At 35.1% G+C, this 23,954-nt stretch overlaps 4 protein-coding genes and 1 non-coding gene across 6 annotated transcripts in view; 3 read left to right on the top strand and 2 right to left on the bottom strand.

Moving 5' to 3' along the window:
* Positions 1-6,789, top strand: part of flnbl (filamin B, like) — a 90,543-nt gene extending 83,754 nt beyond the window's left edge. For both annotated transcript variants that reach the window (XM_058790852.1, XM_058790851.1), the window contains 5 exons: positions 1,383-1,515; positions 2,673-2,849; positions 4,357-4,575; positions 4,663-4,866; positions 5,803-6,789. In XM_058790852.1, coding sequence (XP_058646835.1) covers positions 1,383-1,515; positions 2,673-2,849; positions 4,357-4,575; positions 4,663-4,866; positions 5,803-5,990 — 921 coding nt within the window. In that variant the 3' untranslated portion in view covers positions 5,991-6,789. The remainder of the gene's footprint in view (positions 1-1,382; positions 1,516-2,672; positions 2,850-4,356; positions 4,576-4,662; positions 4,867-5,802) is intronic.
* Positions 6,790-7,677: 888 nt separating this feature from the next.
* On the top strand, positions 7,678-9,788 carry LOC131549064 (protein ATP6V1FNB). The gene is made up of 2 exons (XM_058790854.1): positions 7,678-8,246; positions 9,580-9,788. Exons 1-2 carry the CDS (start codon positions 7,847-7,849, stop codon positions 9,696-9,698), a joined length of 519 nt encoding a protein of 172 aa, XP_058646837.1. The 5' UTR covers positions 7,678-7,846; the 3' UTR covers positions 9,699-9,788.
* A 145-nt stretch (positions 9,789-9,933) lies between these two features.
* LOC131549063 (deoxyribonuclease gamma-like) lies at positions 9,934-15,278 on the bottom strand. Its single transcript, XM_058790853.1, has 8 exons — positions 15,091-15,278; positions 14,047-14,135; positions 13,813-13,905; positions 12,560-12,672; positions 12,359-12,471; positions 11,662-11,819; positions 11,121-11,217; positions 9,934-10,295 (listed from the first exon to the last, which is right to left on the bottom strand). The coding sequence occupies exons 1-8, from the start codon at positions 15,244-15,246 to the stop codon at positions 10,230-10,232; spliced, it is 885 nt and encodes a 294-aa protein (XP_058646836.1). The 5' UTR covers positions 15,247-15,278; the 3' UTR covers positions 9,934-10,229.
* Positions 15,279-17,715: 2,437 nt separating this feature from the next.
* trnas-gcu (transfer RNA serine (anticodon GCU)) lies at positions 17,716-17,797 on the bottom strand. Its single transcript has one exon. It is a non-coding gene; the product is annotated as a tRNA-Ser (tRNA).
* Positions 17,798-21,956: 4,159 nt separating this feature from the next.
* The window catches only part of arid3a (AT-rich interactive domain 3A), a 43,565-nt gene continuing 41,567 nt past the window's right edge, over positions 21,957-23,954 (top strand). The window contains exon 1 of the mRNA XM_058791955.1: positions 21,957-22,296. The gene's annotated coding sequence lies outside the window, so the exon portion shown is untranslated. The remainder of the gene's footprint in view (positions 22,297-23,954) is intronic.

Below are 23,954 nucleotides of genomic sequence, written 5' to 3'. Positions count from 1 at the left end.
GTAAAAATGGTCAAATTGCGAAATATTATTACAATTTAATATAGCTGTTTTCTATTTGAATATATTTTAAAATATAATTGTATTTTTGTGAGTCAAAGCTGAATTTTCAGCATCATTACTTCAGTCTTTAGTGTCACACGGTACTTCAGAAATCATTCTAATATACTGATTTACTGCTCAAGAAACATTTCTGATTATTATCGGTGTTAAAAACCGATTATTGATATGACTTGCTGTGTGTATATAAGCAGCTTTGGAGCAGATTTATCTGTTGGAGTGGTCTTTGAATAGCTGTCGGACATCAGTTGTCTTTGTGTGCCGTTCTGGTGTTTCTCTTGTGTTTCATTTAAAGGCTTTTAACAGAATCCTCTCTTGTGAAGCTCATGGTAGGATCAGTTAAAGCAGAGAGAGGAAGACGACACCGACTGCTAGAAACCTCCATCCAACCCTTTCCCATCATTCTCTGTAGTTTAGCAAACCCTGTAGTTCTCATGTTTTCTTGTCAAATGTTGTCCGTCTCTCTCTCAGCTTTAGCTGATCTTAAGTGAGTTCAGGTGAGATTATGAACAATTAAATATGTATTTTATTTTTCATAATTTTTATGTATTTTGTTTATTTTTAATTTGTTATATTGTTTTTTTTTCCGTTTGTTTTCTTTTGAGCAAATAAGCATTTTATGATTATTTTAGTATTATGCCACTTGGTGCACTTTTAAAACATTCAAAACCATATAACAGTATATATCATTAAAATTCTAATTAATTCTTAATTTTAAAAAAGTTGATACTTAAAATATATTGTTCAAACGTTTGGGGTCAATAATGATTTTTAAAGAAAGTAATAAAGTAATACTTTTTATTCAGCAAGGAGGGATTAAACTGATAAAGTGTCAGTAAAGACATTTATAATGTTATAAGATTTTAGAATTTAAGTAAATTCTATTCTTTTGAACTTTCTATTCATCAAAGAATTCTGAAAAACAATGTGTCACTTTTTTTCTACAAAGCATGAAGCAGCACAACTGTATTCAACATTTTAATGATAATCGGAAATGTTTCTTGAGCAGAAAATCTGCATATTAGAATGATTTCTGAAGGATCATGTGACACTGAAGACTGGAGTAATGATGCTGAAAATTCAGCTTTGATCACAGGAATAAATTACATTTTACAATATATTCACATACAAAACACTTATTTTAAATTTGAATACTATTTCACAATTTTGACTGTATATTTAATCAAATATAAATGCAGCCTTGGTGAGTAGAAGAGACTAATTAACGACCCCAGACCTTTGAATGGTAGTGTATGCACATGAACAGCCCTTCCCAGAATGCAGTGGTGTGTGAGATGTTCTAAGCTGTGGGTTCACTAATGTAGGAGTCGGGTCTGAAGGCGAACCAGCCGGCATCATTTGCGGTGCGTCTGAACGGAGCAAAAGGCCACATCGATGCTAAAGTTCACAGTCCGTCCGGAGCCCTGGAGGAGTGTGTGGTGTCTGAGCTAGAGCAAGGTCAGATGATGTTCTTTAACACCCTCTTCTAAATAGATATGATGCATTTTCTGTCAGAACTAAAAAAAGAAAGGACTTCATTACGTTAAAATAGGAAACCACATTCACAAGCCAGTTTACTTCCGTAAAATGATGCTTTTCACTCAGAAATATCTCGTTATGGAAGTAGAGGTGTATGTTAAATTCAGAGTGAAACCAGATTCACAACCCATTATATTTACTACAAGCATCTTGTTACCCAACATTCAGTTGTTGACTGTTTGCAAATTAACACGAACTATTAAAAAATATAGAAATTTAAATATAGAAATTATATTATATACAAACTTAAATATTAACTTTACAAACTTCTGTATTTAAAAATGTTAATTAAATAAACTTAAATACAGAAATTATGAAATATAGAAACTTGTATATAGACAATTTAATTTAACTATGTAAAATTCATTATTGAACATGTTAAAATATATATATATATATATATATATATATATTAATTAGCAATTTTATAATCTGGTTTGTTTACTTTTTGTATTTCATACTAGTGTCTATTAACATGCATTGTCCCTATTAAATAAATGTAAATATTGAAAATATGTAATATATAAATTTCAAATATAGAAAATGTTAAATATGAAATGTATACATTTCAATATTGAATTGAATATTACCTATAAACTTAAAATATTAAAGTTCAGTGGTTAAAATATAGTTAAATATAGAAAATATTTAATACTTAAATATTAAATATAAATTTTCATTAATTACAAACTTCAGTATTGACTGAATTTACAAACTTAAAATATTAAATGTAAACTTAAAGATTAAATCCATTAAATAATAAATATATGAACTTAATGAAAATAGATAAGAAATGCATAAACTTCAACATTACAAATATTGAATATATAAACTTGTGTATGTGTGTACTTCCAGTATTGCAAATTATTAAATATTTAAACGTAAATATAGCTAAATTTTATAAACTTAAAATATTAAATGTATAAACTTCAATATTGAAAATGTAAATATAGGAAATATTAAATATATAAATGTCTCATATGAACGGAGTCCCTGATTGGCATTTTGTCGTTTGTATGAATAGTTCTGCTCATGTTTATGTTTTGGCTCTCTGGTTAAATTACCCTGTTCTCCAGACAAGTACGCGATCCGGTTCATCCCTCGAGAGAACGGCATCCACGTCATCGACGTGAAGTTCAACGGGACGCACATCCCGGGCAGTCCGTTCCAGGTGCGTGTGGGGGAACCGGGACAGAGCGGGGATGCTGGACTCGTCACGGCCTACGGCCCCGGTCTGGAACGAGGAAGCACAGGTGACACACATCGCTCGCTGGCACAGGGCTAAAAACTATTCTGCGCGGTTTCCCAGTACGCCGTCAGTCCGTGTTTTTTCCACACTGTGAATTCTGATTGCTCCATGTTTCTTTTGACTTGGTGGGTGGAGAGGAAGTCGGGCCGTTACGTGCTCTCACTCACGTTGAACACACTTATTGTCTCAGCGGAATGATTTAAACGGAAGGATTCTGGATTACCTAAGATATTTCTCATGGATCTCATCCAGAATAAATCTATGTCTTCATTGTAACTCGTCTAGTGGCAGAGAAAGTGTAAAGCTCTTAATAAAGACATTCAACCCTGTGGAAAAGGTCGCAGCATTAATGTGACTTAAAAGACTAAAGAAAAGCCACAGGGTTAACTTAGAGGAAAAAATGCGTCAGAATAGCCTCTGGTTCCCGCTGCTGGTGTCTGATGATGTCTGTGTAAACACAAGACGACTGATCGCTGTTTATTATTTACAGATTGTTCAGAATAAAATATAAACACACTTTACTGCACTTGGTGTGATACTGGGTATATTATGCAGCTTTAAACATTTCCTATTTCTGCATCAGTAGCAAAATACTGAAGACTGTCACACGACCTCATTATGTTGCATGTTTAATTTAAATAAATTATAATTAAATATTACAAATGAATACATTTATTCATTTTTGCTACATTTTACATTTTGTATATTTATAAATAATTAAATATACATTAATACAATTATATATAAATTTGACCATGTTTAATTCATTCATTATATTGTTAAATAACTAAATTAATGTTTATATATCATTAAATAATACAAATTAATATTTATACGTTTGTCCTAATGTTTAATTCATTTTATTATTATTATTATTATTATTATTATTAAATGACTAAACTTTCTGTATATTTATATAACTTTTGTTATTAAAAAGCTAAATTAATAATAATTTATATTATATTGAACTCACATTTATTATAACTAAATTACTATTTCTACATAATATAAATTAATAATATATTTAATCACATTATGTTGCAAATGCCTTCAGTTATAATCTCAGAAATGTTTTGCTGTTGTCTAAAATGGTCAACTCAATAATTGATTGAACTTAGAATTTTTTTTTTTTTTTTTTTTGGTTGGTTGGTTTATTGCTAGAAAATAAATTAATGAAATGAATGTTTTTATCACTTTGGATGTATTTGTCATACTGGATATTGGAGGTCAGGTCAAGCACATTGCATGCTGGGATGCTTCACACAGTGTGCTGCTTTGTTCACTATGCAGTAGGTTGTTTTGGTTTCCATGCATAAAATCTACTGTGCACACTGCATGCTAAAGAAAGATAGTATGTCATTCTCAACAGCCATTGTGATGCCACCTTTGATGGCTGACTGGAAACAGAAGCGAGAATATTGTAGTTGTCATGAACCAGTTTATCATGCGTGTAAATACACCATCGTGCATTCTCACACTTATCATACTGACTCTCACGCCTCGTCTGACAGGTAACCAGGCTGAGTTTACCATCAATAACACCAAAGCAGGACCGGGATCTCTGGCTGTCACCATCGAGGGCCCGTCGAAGGTGAAGATGGAGTGTCAGGAGTGTCCCGAAGGCTTTAAAGTGCACTACACGCCAATGGCCCCTGGAAACTACGTCATCACTATCAAATACGGCGGCCCCAACCACATCAGCGGAAGCCCGTTTAAAGCCAAAGTCACAGGTGAGGCGAGCCGGACCGATCGGAGCTGAAGTGATGGAGTTGTGTGTGTGTGTGTGATGGTGTTGGTGATGACTGTCTGGTGTTCAGGGGCACGGCTGGTGAACGTGACTAACGCCAGCGAGATGTCCACTCTGATGGTGGATCCGGTGAGCAGGGCGAGCAGTGTGAACTCCTACAGCGTGTCTCCCAGAGCCGCTTCTGACGCCAGCAAGGTTCTCAGTCGAGGCCCGGGTCTCAGCAAGGCCTTCGTGGGCCAGAAAGCGTCTTTCTCTGTGGACTGCAGTAAAGCAGGTGAGATCTCGGGTTATTACTGGACACAACTTGAGCATGAGCCAGATAAATGTTCATTACAGGGAACAAATGCATTCAACAAAATGCACTTTATATACCGTAAATACATATCTCTCACACACACACACACACACACACACGTTTGTTTTAGTGGTTTACGGGGACTCCATAGGCGTATCCATTTATACTGTACAAACTGTATGTGCTATTGCCCTACACCTAAACCTACCCCTTACAGGAAACTGTCTGCATTTTTAGATTTAAAAACACCATTTAGTATGTTTTTAAGCCTTTTGTTTTACAGGGACATAGGCAGTGTCCTCATAAACCACCTTCAAATTGTAATACCTCTGTCATACCCATGTCATTATACAAATTGTGTCCCCATAAACCACAAAAACCAGTACACACACACACACAGGTCATTTTCTTAAATCACAATAGATGTATGTATGTATGTATGTATGTATTCTTATTCTTATTAAAAATTTTATTAAATGCCCTACAGATTATGAAAATTTTGGAGAGTACATGGATAGATAATTTTATTACATAATATACTTTAATAATAATAACAACAATAATAACATTTAAAATCTTTAATTTAATATTAAATTATATATAAATGTGTATATAAAACATTTACTATTATTATTATTATTATTATTAATACAATTAAATATTATAGTAATATGTAAATGTATATTAAACATGTTGATTATTATATTTTTGTTTTATATTATTTATATTAATATATTTAAAAACATGTTATTCACTATTCATTTAATACATTTTATATAACATTTATTTTAGCATAATATACGATCATAACTCTGTCATGGCAATATTGGCTAAACTACATTTTATAAAGGCATAATTGTGTCTTAGTATTTGTTGTCTCTCATGTGTCTCACACGTATTGGTGTTTGTTTCCAGGGAAGAACATGCTGCTGGTTGGTGTTCACGGTCCTCTGACGCCCTGCGAGGAGATCCTGGTCAAACACATGGGAAACATGCAGTACAACGTCAGCTATGTCTTAAAGGAGCGGGGCAACTACATCCTGGCTGTGAAATGGGGAGATGAACACATCCCAGGCTCCCCCTTCCAAGTCACCGTCCCATAATTCCCTGCGGTTAATCAGAAACACCTCCTGACAGAAAGACACTGTACAAAAACAACTAGAAGACCTTCTTCATTCTGTTGAACTTTGCACTTGATCAGGTTTTTGACTGGAATGTGACGCATTATGACGGTAATGCTGACGGCATGTTGTTATGATGCATGAATTGTACATTACTTCTATTTGTGGATTTAGTTCAGCATTGCAGGTCTTAAGATGAGTGTGAAGAAGTTAAAAGACGGTGTATGAACAAACTGATCGGGGTTTCAAACCCAAACGTCTCTTTACTACTGATATTGACTCCAATCGTTCGTCTCTTTCTAAAATAGTCTCTTTTAATGCACCTATTATAACCTTTCTTTGTCTGTTTGATTCTCTGCATAAACTGAACTGTGATGTTCATTCGCTCATAAATCAAAGCATCAGCCATCACTTCAAATCACTTAATTTCAACAGGTTTCAATGCTACATATTGAATAGTTTACATAACTAAACTTTAGATTTTAGCAAATCCCTCAAGAGCAAAAATCTTTTTTTTTTTTTTTGAAGACGCTAATATACAAAAGTCACAGTGATAGATTTATGCAGGTCTTTCTCATTAAGTTTGTCTTAATTCTACTAGTTTTGATACTCCAGTGGTGAAGTATTTTGTAAGAGTTTTAAGGGCAAGAGGGGACATTTAATTGTTTTGTATTTAGCCATTGGTGCCTTTATTGTGAGAAACATGAATAGATTTGATGTACATTTGCTTAAAACTGACTGGAATAAAGAATTCAACATTAAAGGCAGTGTCTCATTATTTATCATCAGTGAAACTTTCAGAAAATTCTTGAACGTTTCATGTGAATTGGAGTAAATGATCAAAAGTCTTGAGTGAACTGTTCCTTTAACTCAGCGACTGTTCTGTTTAGAATTCCAGTAACAGGAAGTGCATTGGCCACCTTGATTGAGAATGTTCCATTGTTACCATAGAAACGACCCTAAACAACAGATAAACATGTATATTTGTAGTTCCAAAGGTCATGTGCATTATTCATGATTTCCTTTGCTTTGTTTAGGTAGGAGGAAGTCGATGTGATTGAGTTAGCTTGTATAATTTATGATTATTAACTTTGTGTAGCTCACTGGCTGATTGTGTCTAATGTTCAGAAATGTTCTGCTGCCTCCTTCAGGACAGACCTGAGTATTACAACACCTGCTTAAAGGGTCAGTTCAGATTAAATTATTTATGTTTATATAAATAATTATCATCGTTTATGTATTCCCTGATGGGGAAAAAAAATAGCCAGTGTTTATATTGTTAACTAAAACTAGCCTATTAAAAATAATTTTCGCAACTATATTAAATAAATGTAAACTTTTGCTGTCAAGGCAACAATTCTAATTTTCTGAGCTAAAATTATAACGGTGTACAAATTTTTAAAAGGAATAAAAATTGCAAAAGCATAAAGATTACTGCAATTGAAATGAAAACTGAAAATATAGAAAGTATGAAATTCAAAATATTAGTACTATTATAGTATATAAATAGTACAAAAATAGCACTGAAACCAGCCTAAGCTGTTTTGCTGGTCTCACCGCCTGGTCTAGCTGGTCTGTTTGCTGGTTTTAGGAAGGTTTTTCAGTAGGGCTACCTATCGTTTTTCTTGTCTTCTGTATTTGACACTTTTATCTACTGAAACTGATTCCTTTAGATGTGGCGCTCGGCACTGGGTTTCTTTTGTTATTTTGTCAGCATGGTGTGTGTTTAGCCTCGCTTCTCTCCACCTGGTGAGTGATCTGCTCTCTGATTGGTCAGATCTGCTCCTGATAGGTTTCTGTTGCCTCAAACTAAGCGGTCAGAGACGCGGACATCAGACATGAGGAACCTGCTGACCACTCAAGACCAGAACTTCTACCGCGAGCTGATCCTGAAGGAGGCCTACACGCGGCTGGCGTGGAAGATGAAATACAGCAAAGAATATCCGACCACCTTCGCGTCTCGCAGGTCCAAGTCCATCGGGCTTTTTAACCCTCCGTCTGTCGGTAAAGTCACGCTGCCTCCTGTGGTCCAGACGCGGGAGAAGCCGGCGCGCCGGTCACTGAGTGAAGCCCCGCTCATGAGACCCGTGAGCCCGCGGACTACAGCGGCGCTTTATCAGGGCTTATCCAACGAAGGCAAAGGACGGAGTTTGTATTTGAAGAAACGGGCGCAGAAAGGTCCTGAGGAAAAATTTGATTATCCAATTCTGTCGTCCTGGGATTATGGATGGAGATTAGGTGAGCAAAGTGGAATTTATGACACTTGTGTGCGCGCACACGTCTGGTTTGCTATCCTAGTTGTAGGGACTCTCCATAGGTGTAGCTAATGTACAGACCGTATATTCTATTGTCCTACACCAACCCTACACCTAAACCTACCCCTTACAGGAAACTGTGCATTTTTAGATTTTCATTCTGTGATCTATTAGCTTGTTTACCCGTGACACGAGTCCCCATGAGTCTTTGTGTATTCAGGTTTAAGTCCCCACCAGAATAGAAAAACAGGTACACACACACACACACACACACACACACACACACACACACACACACACGTTTACTTAGCTATCTCAGTGGGGACATTCCATAGGCGTAACGGTTTTTATACTGTACTTACTGTATGTGCTATTGCCCTACACCAACCCTACACCTAAACCTACCCCTTACAGGAAACTTTCTGCATTTTTACAATTTCAAAAAAACTTTGTTTACTTTATTTTTAAACTGGTTTTACAAATGAGGACGTCCCCAAAGGGAGGTTTTTGGAGATTTTGTCAGGTTTAGCTCACTTTTGGGTACAAATTTGTCCCCAAAATATGGTTAAGTAGGTACACACACACACACACACACACATATACACATGCATACACATTTTCTGAACCAGTGTTTAATATTTAGAGGTATGAATTTTAACTAATTTTGTATTATGGTTTTACTTGGTAAAATAATCTCATACACTCCAAGGCTGTATTTGTTTGATTAAAAATACAGCAAAAACAGTAATATTGTCAAATATTATTACAATTCAAAATAACTGTTTTCTGTTTGAATATATATTAAAATGTCATTTATTTTTGATACAAAGCTGAATTTTCAGCATCATTACTCCAGTCTTCAGTGTCACATGATCCTTCAGAACTCATTCTAATATGATGATTTACTGCTCAAGAAATATTTCTGGATATCAATGTTGAAAACAGTGCTGTTTTATATATATATATATATATATATATATATATATAATTTTAATTTTTTTGTGGAAACCCTGATATATTTTATTTTTCAAGATTCTTTGATGAATAGAAAGTTAAAAAGAACAGCATTTCTTTGAAATTGAAATCTTATGTAACAAATGTCTTTACTCTCACTTTTGGTCAATTTAATGCATCCTAGCTAAATAAAAATATTTAAAAAAAAAAAGGTTACTAACCCCAAACTTTTGAATGGTAGTGTAGGCCTATATAAAGACAAATATTATTAGTACTGATAAAATGGTTGCATGCAGTATAAAGTAGTAAAATATTAGTGTAATGGCTAAATGTCAAGCACTAAACTAACTTTGTTTCCTCAGGTGATTATGAGATTGACTGTAAGACGCCAGCCTACGGGAGATCTGGGATCGTAAGGAGCACTTTCTACGCCAGGAATGGCATTTTTAATATTCCCGCAGCTACTGATCAACTAGGATGAAACACAATGAATGTTTTTCTCACCTCATTGAGCTTGAACAGACAGTATTCACCTTAACTCTATTAAATCTAATACTCTGAGTCTCAAGAATTTACTCAATTTAATCAAGTACAATTTACTCAAGTAAATCTTTTATTTTAATATAAGTATACATACATTATCAATGCATTAATAAAAATCCCTGATAGAACATTTATTGTTGAAGGCTGTTTTAGAACATGCAAATGTCAATATAAAGCACTAATACAGGTGTTGTGATGAATGGAGTTAATGGAGAAATGTAGACGGGTTAAAGTGTTAACAGGCTTGCAAACTAACTCTGCTGTCTCACAGCAACCAGTAAACCAACACTGCAGACCGCTGGTTCATAATTAACAAGCACTGGAAGCTTGACATTATCATTCAATCAAACATTTCTGCTCTTCTCTACAAAAGTAAAGCACTCATTTGTTTTCTTGTAAGCTGTTTCTCATTCTCATCTGTAGGACTAATGAAGCAGGCGAGCAGTAAAAGTGTAAATGGAGAAGGTTGTTATCCTCTCATCTGCGCTTGGTTTACAGTGATGCAGAGCGGGAAATGATCACTCACTGCCAGAGCCTGCAGAACACACACAGCTGTTAGAGTCTGCTTTACTGACCAGTAATACAAATATTGCATGTTATTAATCCAGGAGAAAAGGTAGCTGAACACGCTTTAACTATAGTGGTGCATGTTTGACACTGATGTGTGAATACATTAAAGACATATTATACACATTTCTGCATTTAACAACTTTTAGCGATTTATGAAAAAGCACAATATTAAGTGGCCAACAGAGATTAAACTAGGTGTTGTAAATCGATACACAAAATTACTGCAAGAGAAAAAAAATGCATAATTGAGATATAACCTATGTGACAACTGGCCCTGTTCTCCCTTAATGTTGTCATTTGTCAATTTTCCTTTTCTTTTTTTCTTCTAGTGAGCATCAGAGCTCAGTGACTTCTGTTTTTGTTACTTATGACACAACCGTTCACAAGTTTGGGGTTAGTCAAATTAATTAATTTAATTAATCAAAGCTGGTGTTACAAAATATTTCTATTTCAGTGAAATGCTGTTTCCACAAATATATTAATCACCACAGCTGTTTTCAATGCTGATAATAATCACAAATGTTTCCTGAGCAGCAAATCAGCATATTAGAATGATTTCTGGAGTAATGATGCTGAAAATTCAGCTTTGATCACAGGAATAAATTCAATTTAAAAAATATATTCAAATAGAAACAGGTGTTTTAAATTGAAATAATATTTTACTGTTTTTTTTTTTTTTTTTGATTATATAAGTCCATCCCGGGTGAGCAGAAGAGACTTCTTACAAAAAAAATCTTACTAAACCCAAACTTTTGAACACTAGTTTAGAATCTCATTAGATTATATTTACCTCCTGCTCAGTGAGGCCAAATTCCTCTTTAAAATTAAACACCTCCACTGATTCAGGATTCACAGCCTCAATCATCCTCTCTCCGCGGAGGACGACCCTGCAGCACAAGAAAATGGGAATGTGGTGGTCATCACATGACGTTAACTGAGACGTTAGTGGACATTTGTCCCTCACAAAATCCCGTGGAAGTTTCACAGACAGATTTAACACTTTAGACCCTCAAGAAGTGTTTCAACATCAGAAAATCATACTAGTAAAACTTGACTAACTTGTCATTTAGTTTATGCTTTTATAATAAACCACTATGAGCATGCTTCTTACTAAGGCTGTAAAAACCCAGGGAAAGCATGAACTGAAAAAATTGTTCATGTTGAATGCAATGCCAGTCTCTGCGTAAAAGCATCTGCTAAATGCATAAATGTAAATGTAACCTGACCCTAAAATCTAGGAACGTTGTTCCAAGACCAACAAGGTCGTTGGTTCATGGCCTTATTATAGGAGTCGGCAAGGTAGGTTTATAGATTTATGTTTATCTGCCTACCTGTCATAAGCACATCTGGTAGATTTCTTCACTGACGTGTCCAGCTTGTCACCTGTCAGCCACACAAACTGAGTTTCCGAGCGCAGACGGATGTTCACCCACTGTCTCTTTGGAACGTAACCACAGGCGGCATTAAAATCCCCCATAATGATGAAGTTCTGACAAAGTTAGACAAAATGAAAACTGAGTGAGGAAACCAGAGACTTCGAGAGTGAATCCAGGTGCACAGAAGACCAAGAAAAATAAGGACTTTGTTGTCAGGTGTGGTTACAATACTGATATATTACTATTCTAATATACAGTATGAGAAATTGATTTTGTGGATTGTTGATTTTACTGTGGAGGATTATATAACCCGATATGGCAGATATTATCCCAGCTAACAAGGAACATTCTCAGAAAGTTTTGAGCAAACATTCTTTCAGTAACATTAATGAAATGTTTGTTCAGAGTTACATGGTCTTTAATAATCTTAATCTTAAAACGTTAGCACAAAACATTATTCACGGAACGGTTTCGTTAAATGTTTATCTAATGTTTTAGAACGTTCAGAGAACATTTAAAAGTAACATTCCCATAATGTTTCCAAAATGATCAAATGGAATGTTCATTTTTAAAAACTGGAAGTTTGGAATGTTCAGATGACGTTTCTATAACTTAAGTGAACGTTCTAAAGTCGTTTTTGAGAAACTCTTACGTCTGATCGCCACAGCTGCGAAACGTTCTGATAAACGTCGTACAGTTCATCGATCTCTTTCACAGCCGCTTCTGGAGCCGTGTGAATAGGAATAATGACGAAATCCTTGATTTCTGTTGAAAGACAGACGAGAGCATGTTTGTCATCACTTCATTTTATGGAGGTAAGTAAGGTTCACTTTTCACGCTGTAAATGTCTTACCAGTTTTTGGAGATGAAAACCACACGACGAACGGCTCTCGAGCAAAAGCGTCTTCATCGCCGGTTTGAGTGTCTGGATACTGATAGACGGATCTCACAGACAGCATCTTCTGCCTGAAATCATTACTGCAACTTGATTTTTTATTTTCCTTTTGGCAGATGCATATGGAAATACACAATAATAACAATAGTAATAAACACATGGTTACTAGCTGTGGTTTTGCTACACTAACCATTGTTTATCAACGTGTTTCGTAGTAAAACTAAGGTTATGCAAAAAAAAAAAAAAAAAAGGGATTTAGGCTTTTTGTTTTGTTTTTATAACCACAGTTTCACCACTGCAATTCAGCTGCTGACAGTTAATCAATCGAGTCATTTCATACCATTGAAGTGAATGTTCAATTCATCAGTAGCTATATATTTTAATCAATATTTGAGAAATTGTTGTTGTGTCTGATTGTATTAGTCTATATAGAGTGATAGTCAATGTAAATAGAGCAAATGGGAGAAGCAGATGAACACAAAACAGCAGAACAACAAAGTTAAAGAGGGTAAAATGTACAATTCAGCTGAACTGTGCTGTAGTATCCCTGCTAAAAAAAAACAAAAAACAATAGAAGCCCAATAGAAACCATCACAGAAATTCCAATGGTTTCCATTAAAATACCATTATAAACCATTAGCTTTTTCCAGTAAAACCATTACAGAATTGCTTTTTGTGGTGTGTTTTGGGTATTGTTCCAACAGGATTTAACATCCCACCAATAGAATCCATCACATACCAGCAGACACCATTATAGTTTCCATTAAAACCAATACAATTCCCATTATAACCATTAAAACCATTACATTTTCTATTGTGTTTTGGGCAGGGTTCTATTGTTTTTTTCAGCAGGGATGTTTTAAACACTTTGGCTCTTATATGTTCTTACTCCACAAATGTATTAAATGTGTCCTTGAAAGCACAATTTTCTAGCGTTTGTACTTTAACTTCTCAGGTAATATCAATGATGTGGCTGAAATTACAACAACAGTGGCTACACACACATATATTTAATTGTTTTATCAAAATTATTGGTAGAGACATTTTAGTAGTCGATGGATATTGGTGGGGACATGTCCATAGCGTCCCCATTAAATTCTACACCCTTGATCCTCATGCATTTTGCAGCTAAATTGACATGTATGAACATGTTTTTGCATGCTGATGTAACATGAATAATAATTTAATATTTGTTAATAAATTACACATACCTGTAAATGAAGGCATATTGCTCCTTGTAGGATTTTCTCCCGAGTCTCTCACTAATGACAGAGCTAAATTCATTTGCTCGTGTCCTGGACCTGCTGTGGAGACAGTTTGTAAAGATTTAGATTTTTTTTTTTTTTTTTTTGTATTCATGAAGACTGGTTCATTTTATGTTGGTCATCTCATGCTATAAGGAATGTCCTAATGTCTGATGTATTTGAGCAGAGGTGTGTATTTACCTGTTCAGGTGAATCATGAGTTGATCAAATGCTTTTCCTTTTGCATCTTTGATCTCCAGGACAAGCATAAGGTCACAGCGACCAATGCTCTGCAGTGTGACAATGTCAATTAATTAAATTCATTACTGTTTGTTTATGCCTTGAAAATCACATCACAATGCAAGTATCCTCATCCAGTCACCACGATCTGAACATTTGGTACATTGGGAGGAGAATTCAGACCTTGAGCAATCAGAACAATGGGGCGACAAAACGTCTTGTTCCTCTGTGTTCTCCTGCTTTGACACACTAGATAGTAAAACAATGTAGCTTCTGGACTCACTATAATAACATGCAATGATGTTTAGTAACATAATATGTGACCCTGGACCACAAAACCAGTCTTAAGTGTCAATTTTCTGAAATTGAGATTTATACACCATCTGAAAGCTGAATAAATAAGCTTTCCATTGATGTATGGTCTGTTAGGATCGGACAATATTTGGCCGCGATAGAACTCTTTGAAAATCTGGAATCTGAGGGAGTACAAAAATTTTAATATTGAGAAAATCGCCTTTAAAGTTGTCCAAATGAATTCTTAGCAATGCATATTACTAATCAAAAACGACATTTTGATATATTTACAGTAGTAAATTTACAAAATATCTTCATGGAACATGATCTTTACTTAATATCCTAATGATTTTTGGAATACAAGAAAAATCTATAATTTTGACCCATACAATGTATTTTTAGCTATTGCTATAAATATACCCCAGCGACTTAAGACTGCTTTTGTGGTCCAGGGTCACATATTATCTGGTTTACGTAATGACATTTTCTCCCTTTAAACAGTAAGTCAGTGGTTTATAGAGTGAGACTGCAGCCAAGTCTTGTATTGGTGAGTGTTTTTCCATAAAACCATGAAGTTCATAATGCATTCAAACATGAATAAAACACAATACAATTTAAAACAGTGAATTATGAAATATACATAGCATCCAAGTTTTTGTCATTTTGCATTAGTTATTAACTAGAATGCAAAATTAAACACAAAAAGCTCACCTCCACTATGATGTCCAGTACATCTGGTTTGGAGATTTTGCTCTCTCCGAATGATTTTATGTTGAAGGAGCAGATCTTGAGAGCTGTGGCTCCTCCGAGGTTCAGCAGCAGGATCAGAGTGCTCAGCATCACTGTCAGCTGGGATATGAGGAACATCTGTGAACTTCCTTCAGTTATACTGTATCCAAACCCTTCCTGACTTCATCTGTTGGTCACGTCTATTTTTGCATTCTGACTCAGCGAGGTATGAGTTGATTCCTGTTTTCAGATGATTTTACATGTGTTATTTCTCTTGTTTTTAAAGAGGGTTTTGTGCTTAAGGTAACCCCTGAATAATTTAAATAATACAATTCAATCCAATTATATTATATAATTCACATAATATAATCAACTCACTAGTCAGTTTGGCAGGTTATGATTAATAAATTGTGTCCTCCAACCATTTTGATCAAAGCCATTCAGTATAATATTATATTTATATTATAGTATATACAGGTGCATCTCAATAAATTAGAATGTCATGGAAAAGTTCATTTATTTCAGTAATTCAACTCAAATTGTGAAACTAGTGTATTAAATCAATTCAATGCACACAGACTGAAGTAGTTTAAGTCTTTGGTTCTTTTAATTGTGATGATTTTGGCTCACATTTAACAAAAACCCACCAATTTACTATCTCAACAAATTAGAATACTTCATAAGACCAATAAAATAAAAAAAAATTTAGTGAATTGTTGGCCTTCTGGAAAGTATGTTCATTTACTGTATATGTACTCAATACTTGGTAGGGGCTCCTTTTGCTTTAATTACTGCCTCAATTCAGCGTGGCATGGAGGTGATCAGTTTGTGGCACTGCTGAGGTGGTATGGAAGCCCAGGTTTCTTTGACAGTGGCCTTCAGCTCATCTGCATTTTTTGGTCTCTTGTTTCTCATTTTCCTCTTGACAATATCCCATAGATTCTCTACGGGTTCAGGTCTGGAGAGTTTGCTGGCCAGTCAAGCACACCAACACCATGGTCATTTAACCAACTTTTGGTGCTTTTGTCAGTGTGGGCAGGTGCCAAATCCTGCTGGAAAATGAAATCAGCATCTTTAAAAAGCTGGTCAGCAGAAGGAAGCATGAAGTGCTCCAAAATTTCTTGGTAAATGGGTGCAGTGACTTTGGTTTTCAAAACACAATGGACCAACACCAGCAGATGACATTGCACCCCAAATCATCACAGACTGTGGAAACGTAACACTGGACTTGAAGCAACTTGGGCTATGAGCTTCTCCACTCTTCCTCCAGACTCTAGGACCTTGGTTTCCAAATGAAATACAAAACTTGCTCTCATCTGAAAAGAGGACTTTGGACCACTGGGCAACAGTCCAGTTCTTCTTCTCCTTAGCCCAGGTAAGACGCCTGACGTTGTCTGTGGTTCAGGAGTGGCTTAACAAGAGGAATACGACAACTGTAGCCAAATTCCTTGACACGTCTGTGTGTGGTGGCTCTTGATGCCTTGACCCCAGCCTCAGTCCATTCCTTGTGAAGTTCACCCAAATTCTTGAATCGATTTTGCTTGACAATCCTCATAAGGCTGCGGTTCTCTCGGTTGGTTGTGCATCTTTTTCTTCCACACTTTTTCCTTCCACTCAACTTTCTGTTAACATGCTTGGATACAGCACTCTGTGAACAGCCAGCTTCTTTGGTAATGAATGTTTGTGGCTTACCCTCCTTGTGAAGGGTGTCAATGATTGTCTTCTGGACAACTGTCAGATCAGCAGTCTTCCCCATGATTGTGTAGCCTAGTGAACCAAACTGAGAGACCATTTTGAAGGCTCAGGAAACCTTTGCAGGTGTTTTGAGTTGATTAGCTGATTGGCATGTCACCATATTCTAATTTATAGTGAATTGGTGGGTTTTTGTTAAATGTGAGCCAAAATCATCACAATTAAAGAACCAAAGCCTTAAACTACTTCAGTCTGTGTGCATTGAATTTATTTAATACACGAGTTTTACAATTTGAGTTGAATTACTGAAATAAATGAACTTTTCCACGACATTCTAATTTATTGAGATGCACCTGTATATATTTTATAAAATATGATATTTTGTGATATTAAATTCAATAAATAATATTTTAATCACGATACAAACACAATATTCTGGTGATTTGAGAAAATTTACCTGCTATAAATATTTTTTTTCCTGGCCATGAAACTGTTTTGCAGTTGCTACTACAACAAATAAACATATTTAGCCTAATAATTAAAAAAATGCCATTTGAAATTAGAATCAACCACTGCATTTTAATCATAATGCAAACAAAGATGCTACACACATGTAGGATGAGCAGTTTTTTATTTAAATTTGATTATACCATTTCAATATTTGAACCTTTATAAACCTTAAATATTTAAAACCTACATAAAACAAAAAATAATTTCACTCTCTGACAGCAGCGGGCCGCCACAGTCTAGTTAATGAATGGGAAACACTGGTAACTATGTACAAATTATAAAATAATATTAGTTACTCAGCAGTTAGAGTATCCAAAGACATGAAAAATGATTAAAAATGTGTTTGAAGGATATCAAACCCTTTGACAGCAGCACTGTGCCCTCTCAAACATTAAAGACATCAAACGACGAGGATGGGATTCGAACCCACGCGTGCAGAGCACAATGGATTAGCAGTCCATCGCCTTAACCACTCGGCCACCTCGTCCTGTTCCCAGCTGCTGTCATTAAAATGATGGAGATCAGGTTCAGCATAGTGCGTTGTAAATGGTTATGAGACATTGACTGAGCTGCAAGGAGCATTGATTTCTCTGGTTTAGGGGACTTGCGGTGATGTTGAAAAGGGAGTGGGAGTGCTTATCAGCTCATTGAATCGATCCCGACCTCAACCATGTACTCAGAGACTGAGCTTTATGACTCCACCACTTTCTTGCAAAGAATACGCATAATTCTCTCTCCCCAGGGTTCAGGAAAGCAACGCACACTCTTCTTTGAGTACAGACTTAACAATGAATTGGGCTTCCCAATTGGGCTCTGGCTCCGGCCCCTGTGGGAAAGGGGTATCAGTGATTCTGGTGCAAGTGCCATGGGGCTCGTCGTGTCGACCCAGAGGCAAACCACATTCTCAGACGTGAAGATGAGATTAAAATGCAGTGCAATGAGCAGTCTCCGTTATGTGTGGGGTTAATGGGGGTAGCCTTTGGCAGACCTGTCTGATCCGCTGGGCTCTCTGTGACACTAAAGTCATCAAACAGTGAGGATGGGATCTGAACCCATGCATGCAAAACACAATGAGAAGTCCGTCACTTTAACCACTGCATGCTTCCTTTATTTAACTTATTAAACCTGATTTAGCTCATAGCTCACTCAACTGAGTGTGTCAGATAAGGAAAATACACAAAAGGTGAAACTGTCCAACTTAAAACTGGACAGATGGCCACCCTTTTTAACGGTTTTAGCAGTTTTTATTATATTGTATTATATTATATTATATTAATCATTTTAATTGTGCAGGTGAAAAGTATCGTTCGTTAAAGTATCGCCCTTAGATTTTGTGATATGCTAAATTTCTCAACGCTGGTCATGATGGACCAATCACAGCCGTTTGTGGTTACAGTTTAGGGGATTTTATTTTTTCTTAGGAAAGACTGTTGGTCGATTTGAATTTGTATGTGAGGCATAAATCTGTGAACTTATTTATTTAATTAATTATATTTTTAATTGTAATCTTTCTAACAAACATCCTAAAATTTAATCTTTGTGAGTCGCCAAATGGATTGATTTTGATGTCAGATGTGCAGTTGTTTGCTATCAATTTCTGTCGAAAGAAGATGATTTGTCGCCCATAAATTAAATTTATGATTTCGACAATGCATCAATGTAACAATCAGAGATTTGAGTGTCATTAATTCGTGCATCCGTTTTGTAGAAATGAAAGTGTATCATGCTCGTATTCACGTCCAAATTATTTAATATTTTGTTTGATGTGTCCTCTCTCTGTTTAAATGTATTCAATATATTGATTAAATTATTCATGTAGAAATATTAAGTGAGCAAGTGCAGATATTACGGTACGCACACAAATCTCCTGGAACTTTTGTTAAATTTTGCTCCACCAACAAAAAAATTGTAACAACTGTTAAGTACTGCAGATGTTGAAAAAAACAACTGTAGCCTTGTAAGAAAAATTAAAATAAAAAAATGCATTTTAAAAACAAAGTCGTTAAAAATGTCAAAATATTTGATGACATCTCAGAGACAATTTGACATCTGTTTAAAACAGTCGAACAAGAATTAGTATGTCTTATAAAAATACACTGAAATTATTATTTTTTTTAAGGTAAGTGGTCGCAAACAATTTATTTAATTTTAAAAAAATATGTTGAAAGTCAGTCAACTCAATTTGTTTATTTAAATGTAGCTAAAATACATTGATTGCAACCATTTACCTTAAAAAAATTTACTAAATTCAATTAATTTTTTTCAGTGTGTATATAGGGTACAACTCCGGGTTAAAATGCGCCACTAGACCACAAGATGGCACAAAAACCTAACGCCCACTTTTCAGTACATAATGGAAATTTGTATGATCCTGATATCATTTTTTATTATTATTTAAGTTGAACATCACAGGCAGCAACGCAAAATTGATATTTCGGTAATTTTATCTAATATTTCATTAAAAAAAGATTTATCTTATAGATTTATGCAGAAAATGAGAAACAATACATTTATTGAATATATTTTGGTCTTGTTAATATTTTTCAGTTTCGTTCAGATTAAGTAATATTACAAAATAAGTTATTTGTGGGTAACACCCTAATTTTGTAGCTTAAAATCAATTTATTAGGTTGAAATAATGTGAGTATTAAACGAAAATTCATTTTTATTTATGATAAAAAATAGTACAAACTTTGCTAAAGTGATTGCTTTGAGCAGGTAATAACTTGTATGCTATGCAAAACATATTACTTTAGCTAAATTGTATCACTTCTGGATGACATTTGTCCAACAAAATGTGCTGCTCCATCAATATTTAATAAAAAAAACATGTAAGTTTTCTGTAGTCATACAATATGGAAGTAATGAAAAGCACATTTTCCTTTATCTCCGTTGAACCCTATCTATTTGTTATGTGTTGCATCAATAGATCACATATTGCAGATCTATCAAAATACGTTTAAAATAATTTGTAGGCCTACAGTATGTCATGGTTGTGGTTGTTTAACATCCAGGCCATTATACATGTATTTATGAAGCCTGGAGTTGTGAGACTGTGTATTATAAATACGTGATGCTAATAAATGTATTAACTTTTGAGGATTCATTTTGACCTTGAAATCTGCAGCTTATCAGTTGTGTTCATGTTTTTATTATTAGTGTCAATGTAAATCGTGAACACTAGCCAATATCTGAATCAAATAAAATAATTTGAAACAGCTTTTTAAATGTTTCTTCACTATAAATATCACATTTCTTTTAATCATCAAGACAGGGCCATTACATCAGATATGACATATAAAACCATGGCATCAAAAGGTCAGAGCTTTTCTCTTAACTAACTTCTGTTTTTGCAATGAATTTTAATCAGCTGCGCTCATGGTGTATTATGTTCCTATTTATTGAAGTCAGTTTCTCTCCTCGCCAAATAACCACAGGTTACATGTCCACTAGAAAGTGATGTATGTCTTCATTTTGAACAGTATATCCATTGTTTTATCATTTTTGTGAAATGTTTTACTGGATTTGTTTTATGAAAAGTGTGCCTCTCACAGTTATGCATTTATAATTTTTTTATTTTTGTCCAGGTTGATGAGGTGCAGTATTTGTGGCCACTTCATATAAAAAAAGGTCCAAAAGCTGCCACTGGATGGGGCGGCAGCTGCGGCACCCATTCAAAGGGTACACTTTTGTACATTATTTAAACTTAAAAGGCAATGCCTTAGGCTGATGATACACAGGGCAACTTTTTGAGCAATGTTGCCAGGCAACTTTGGGAAATATTGCCGTCAACGGGCAACCAGGTGAGACACGGGGCCCACGGCTGATCTAAAATATCCTGATAGAAATTTGTCACCCATTCCCAATGGGAAAGTGCCCAAGCAACATTGCTCAAAAAAAGTTGCCCTGTGTATCATCAGCCTTACCTAAATGCTACATATCAGCACCTTCATGACCTTAGCGTACCACCCCAGTGACCGACAGCTTTTGTCTGAGATTGTTAACATTGCATGTCCTCAAAAATGCAATACTCGCTCTGTCCAGTAGGTGGAAACTAAATACTGTGCGAACCTTTCTGCACTTTAACCTGATACGTGCATGTACCGAGTTCTCAGAAATGGCAACTACTTGCTACACAAGACATTTATATCATACCTAATGAGATGATTTCAGATAATACCATAATCAACCCCATGCGTATTTTATCTTTAGTGCATTTTTTTAGGTTGACGTATTGAGTGTTTATACCTATTTAATGCTGTTAAAATATACTTGTTTCAAATCAAATCCTAAATTAGTTTAATTCGATATTAATAATCAACACTTCAAGTTGTTTATTAATGATAATCGACGATATACAGCTCTATATGTTTGCATGAGAACACCAACAGCAGCCTGTGATAAAAGGGAAGGGCCCCTGGCAGGGAACGTCGCCAAATGTATACATAGCATCATATAGCGTATATATGCATATATAGAAATATATATACACAGAGAGAGACGGGGATCTTAATGGGCGGCTTTTCTTAATGGGTTTCGATCATCAACACACCAGGCCCAAACGCAAGTCTTAAGCGCAAAGGTCGTTAAGCGCGAGACCCTTCGTCTATTTATTAGCGTCTAGTCATTTGTAGATGTTTCCTATAGAGTGGGGGAAGGCTGAGGCTGCCCCATTGATTCAGAGGTTTGGAATTTGCATCTGATTGCTGTTTGACAACCAATGGTTTGACTCGCCGACCGCGGCACCGCCTCAGATTAGATGCACATATGATGTTACTGCCAAATTAACCTCTATATCGAAATCAAATGAGGAAGAGAGAGGCGCTTTAGAGAGAGCACGAGCCATACTGTTTCTATAGGCTCTCGTGCGTTCGTGACTGTTACCAAATATTGACTGAGAGAGCGTCGCGAGCGGCTTGTTTTCACGGGGAAATCAGGAATGTTCCTTCCGCTTCCCAAGAAAAAAACGAAACGGAAGTTAAACTGGTAAGTGTGTCTTTTTTTTCCCCTTGGAATTTGCATTCACATTTTCCTGTTTGTGTTGACTGTATGGGAAGTGCATTACGTCTCTGGCGTATGATCTGGTTTTTGGTTGTTTTAAGCTTTGGTGATGCAGTAGTTTTGGTGTCGGTGTATTTTACAGCCATCAGAATAAACACTCGACACAAACACATACAGTAACTGCCTTCATGCACGCGATGTATATATGCAAATAAGTGTAACTTAAACCCCGGGTTGTTTCTTTATGTATGTATGTATGTATGTATTTATTTATTTATTTTACGTCTTCAACTTCTTGATGTAGTTTTAATAAGGTAAGTAATGTTTTAAAGACCTTTTTTTAGTATCTAGGTCGATTATCTGTGATCTTGTGGATGTGGAAGTAGAGTATTGATTTTATTTTATTGTAATCATTTTTTACTTAAACTTGCCTTTTGAAGTGTCCTATAACTAATATGCAGAACATTACTTTTCTGCTGACACAAAAATTAGGCTACTAAAAAAAAAAATAATAATAATTCTTAGTCATTAGACTAAAGCAATTAGAAACCACTGTGAATAATTTGTTATTAGTGATAATAATAAATAGTAACAATATTATAATTTAACAATAATATAATCAATGCCATTGAATTTATGTGAAGTAGTTTGCATTCTAAATGTACGCAAATGTTCTTCCTTATTTATTTTAGGTTATCTAACTGTTAAATTTAATAGGTTGCAATTTGCTATTTTCAAAATCAAGTCTTTGATTATAAAATAACAATAAAAGGAAATATCAGAAGATGCAGTGGTGTAATGGTGTTGTTGTGTAATATTATTTTCATCTGGAGCCTTTTATTTATAGAACTGATGAATAATCAACAATAGGAAAGTGTGAATCTTATTTATTACATAACTGTGTTTGTCACTTTGTGTGCTTGTGTGAAAATGTTGATGATGGTTTTTTTTTGTTTATTCTTCTTGATATTTTAAAGGGTTCTGAAACATCTTGCCAAAGGACTGCAGTTGAAAATTAGCCAACTGGCTAACACTGGCACATTTACAGAAATGTTGATTAATGCGTGTTATCCTTATATATATATATATATATATATATGTATATGCATAAGATATAATTTATAAGATATATGAGTTATATATACATATAACTATATATAGATATAACTGGTACCTGAATTGTGCATTCTCAATATGCATTCATATATGGATTTATCTCTCCCAAAGAGTCCTGTTGAAAATATGGGTTAAGACTGATTTGATTTCATTCTCTCCATGACCAGTTTAAATTAGCGCAGAGCAGATACTCTCCAGCCTTAATTAGATTTATGTTCCACATAAACAGAAAAGCACATTTGTTTGCATAGACTAGACATAGCTTCATAACACACTGTACTGAAACACTACACGTGCATGTGCACGTATGACTTGCAACAACAGCTGGAAAAGATATTTCATTCAGTATCCACCCACACGTATTCTTGGTATATATAGGCATTTAGGGGGAGTTTGCATTACATTACAAATGGGGAAACTTTTTTTATACGTCAACGGCGTTTTGGGGGCTTGAAAATGCTAACTTTTAAAAATGGGTTGCAAAGTGAAAGTGTTTGAAAATGATACTGTTAACCTCCCCGTGCAAA

Source organism: Onychostoma macrolepis, chromosome 11 (assembly GCF_012432095.1).
Source record: "Onychostoma macrolepis isolate SWU-2019 chromosome 11, ASM1243209v1, whole genome shotgun sequence".
In the NCBI taxonomy this organism is placed as follows: Eukaryota; Metazoa; Chordata; class Actinopteri; order Cypriniformes; family Cyprinidae; genus Onychostoma; species Onychostoma macrolepis.
The sequence above is the reverse complement of the archived record's forward strand: the minus strand, read 5'-3'. Positions and strand labels throughout refer to the sequence as shown.

What these genes read in the sequence shown, in the direction of transcription:
- LOC131549064 (XM_058790854.1), top strand. Translation starts at nt 7,847, where the DNA reads ATGAGGAACCTGCTGACCACTCAAGACCAGAACTTCTACCGCGAGCTG. An exon ending in GGATTATGGATGGAGATTAG is followed by an intron (nt 8,247 to 9,579) that starts GTGAGCAAAGTG and finishes TTGTTTCCTCAG; the next exon opens with GTGATTATGAGATTGACTGT.
- LOC131549063 (XM_058790853.1), bottom strand. Translation starts at nt 15,246, where the DNA reads ATGTTCCTCATATCCCAGCTGACAGTGATGCTGAGCACTCTGATCCTG. An exon ending in TACTGGACATCATAGTGGAG is followed by an intron (nt 14,136 to 15,090) that starts GTGAGCTTTTTG and finishes GTCACACTGCAG; the next exon opens with AGCATTGGTCGCTGTGACCT. An exon ending in CTCATGATTCACCTGAACAG is followed by an intron (nt 13,906 to 14,046) that starts GTAAATACACAC and finishes CTGTCTCCACAG; the next exon opens with CAGGTCCAGGACACGAGCAA.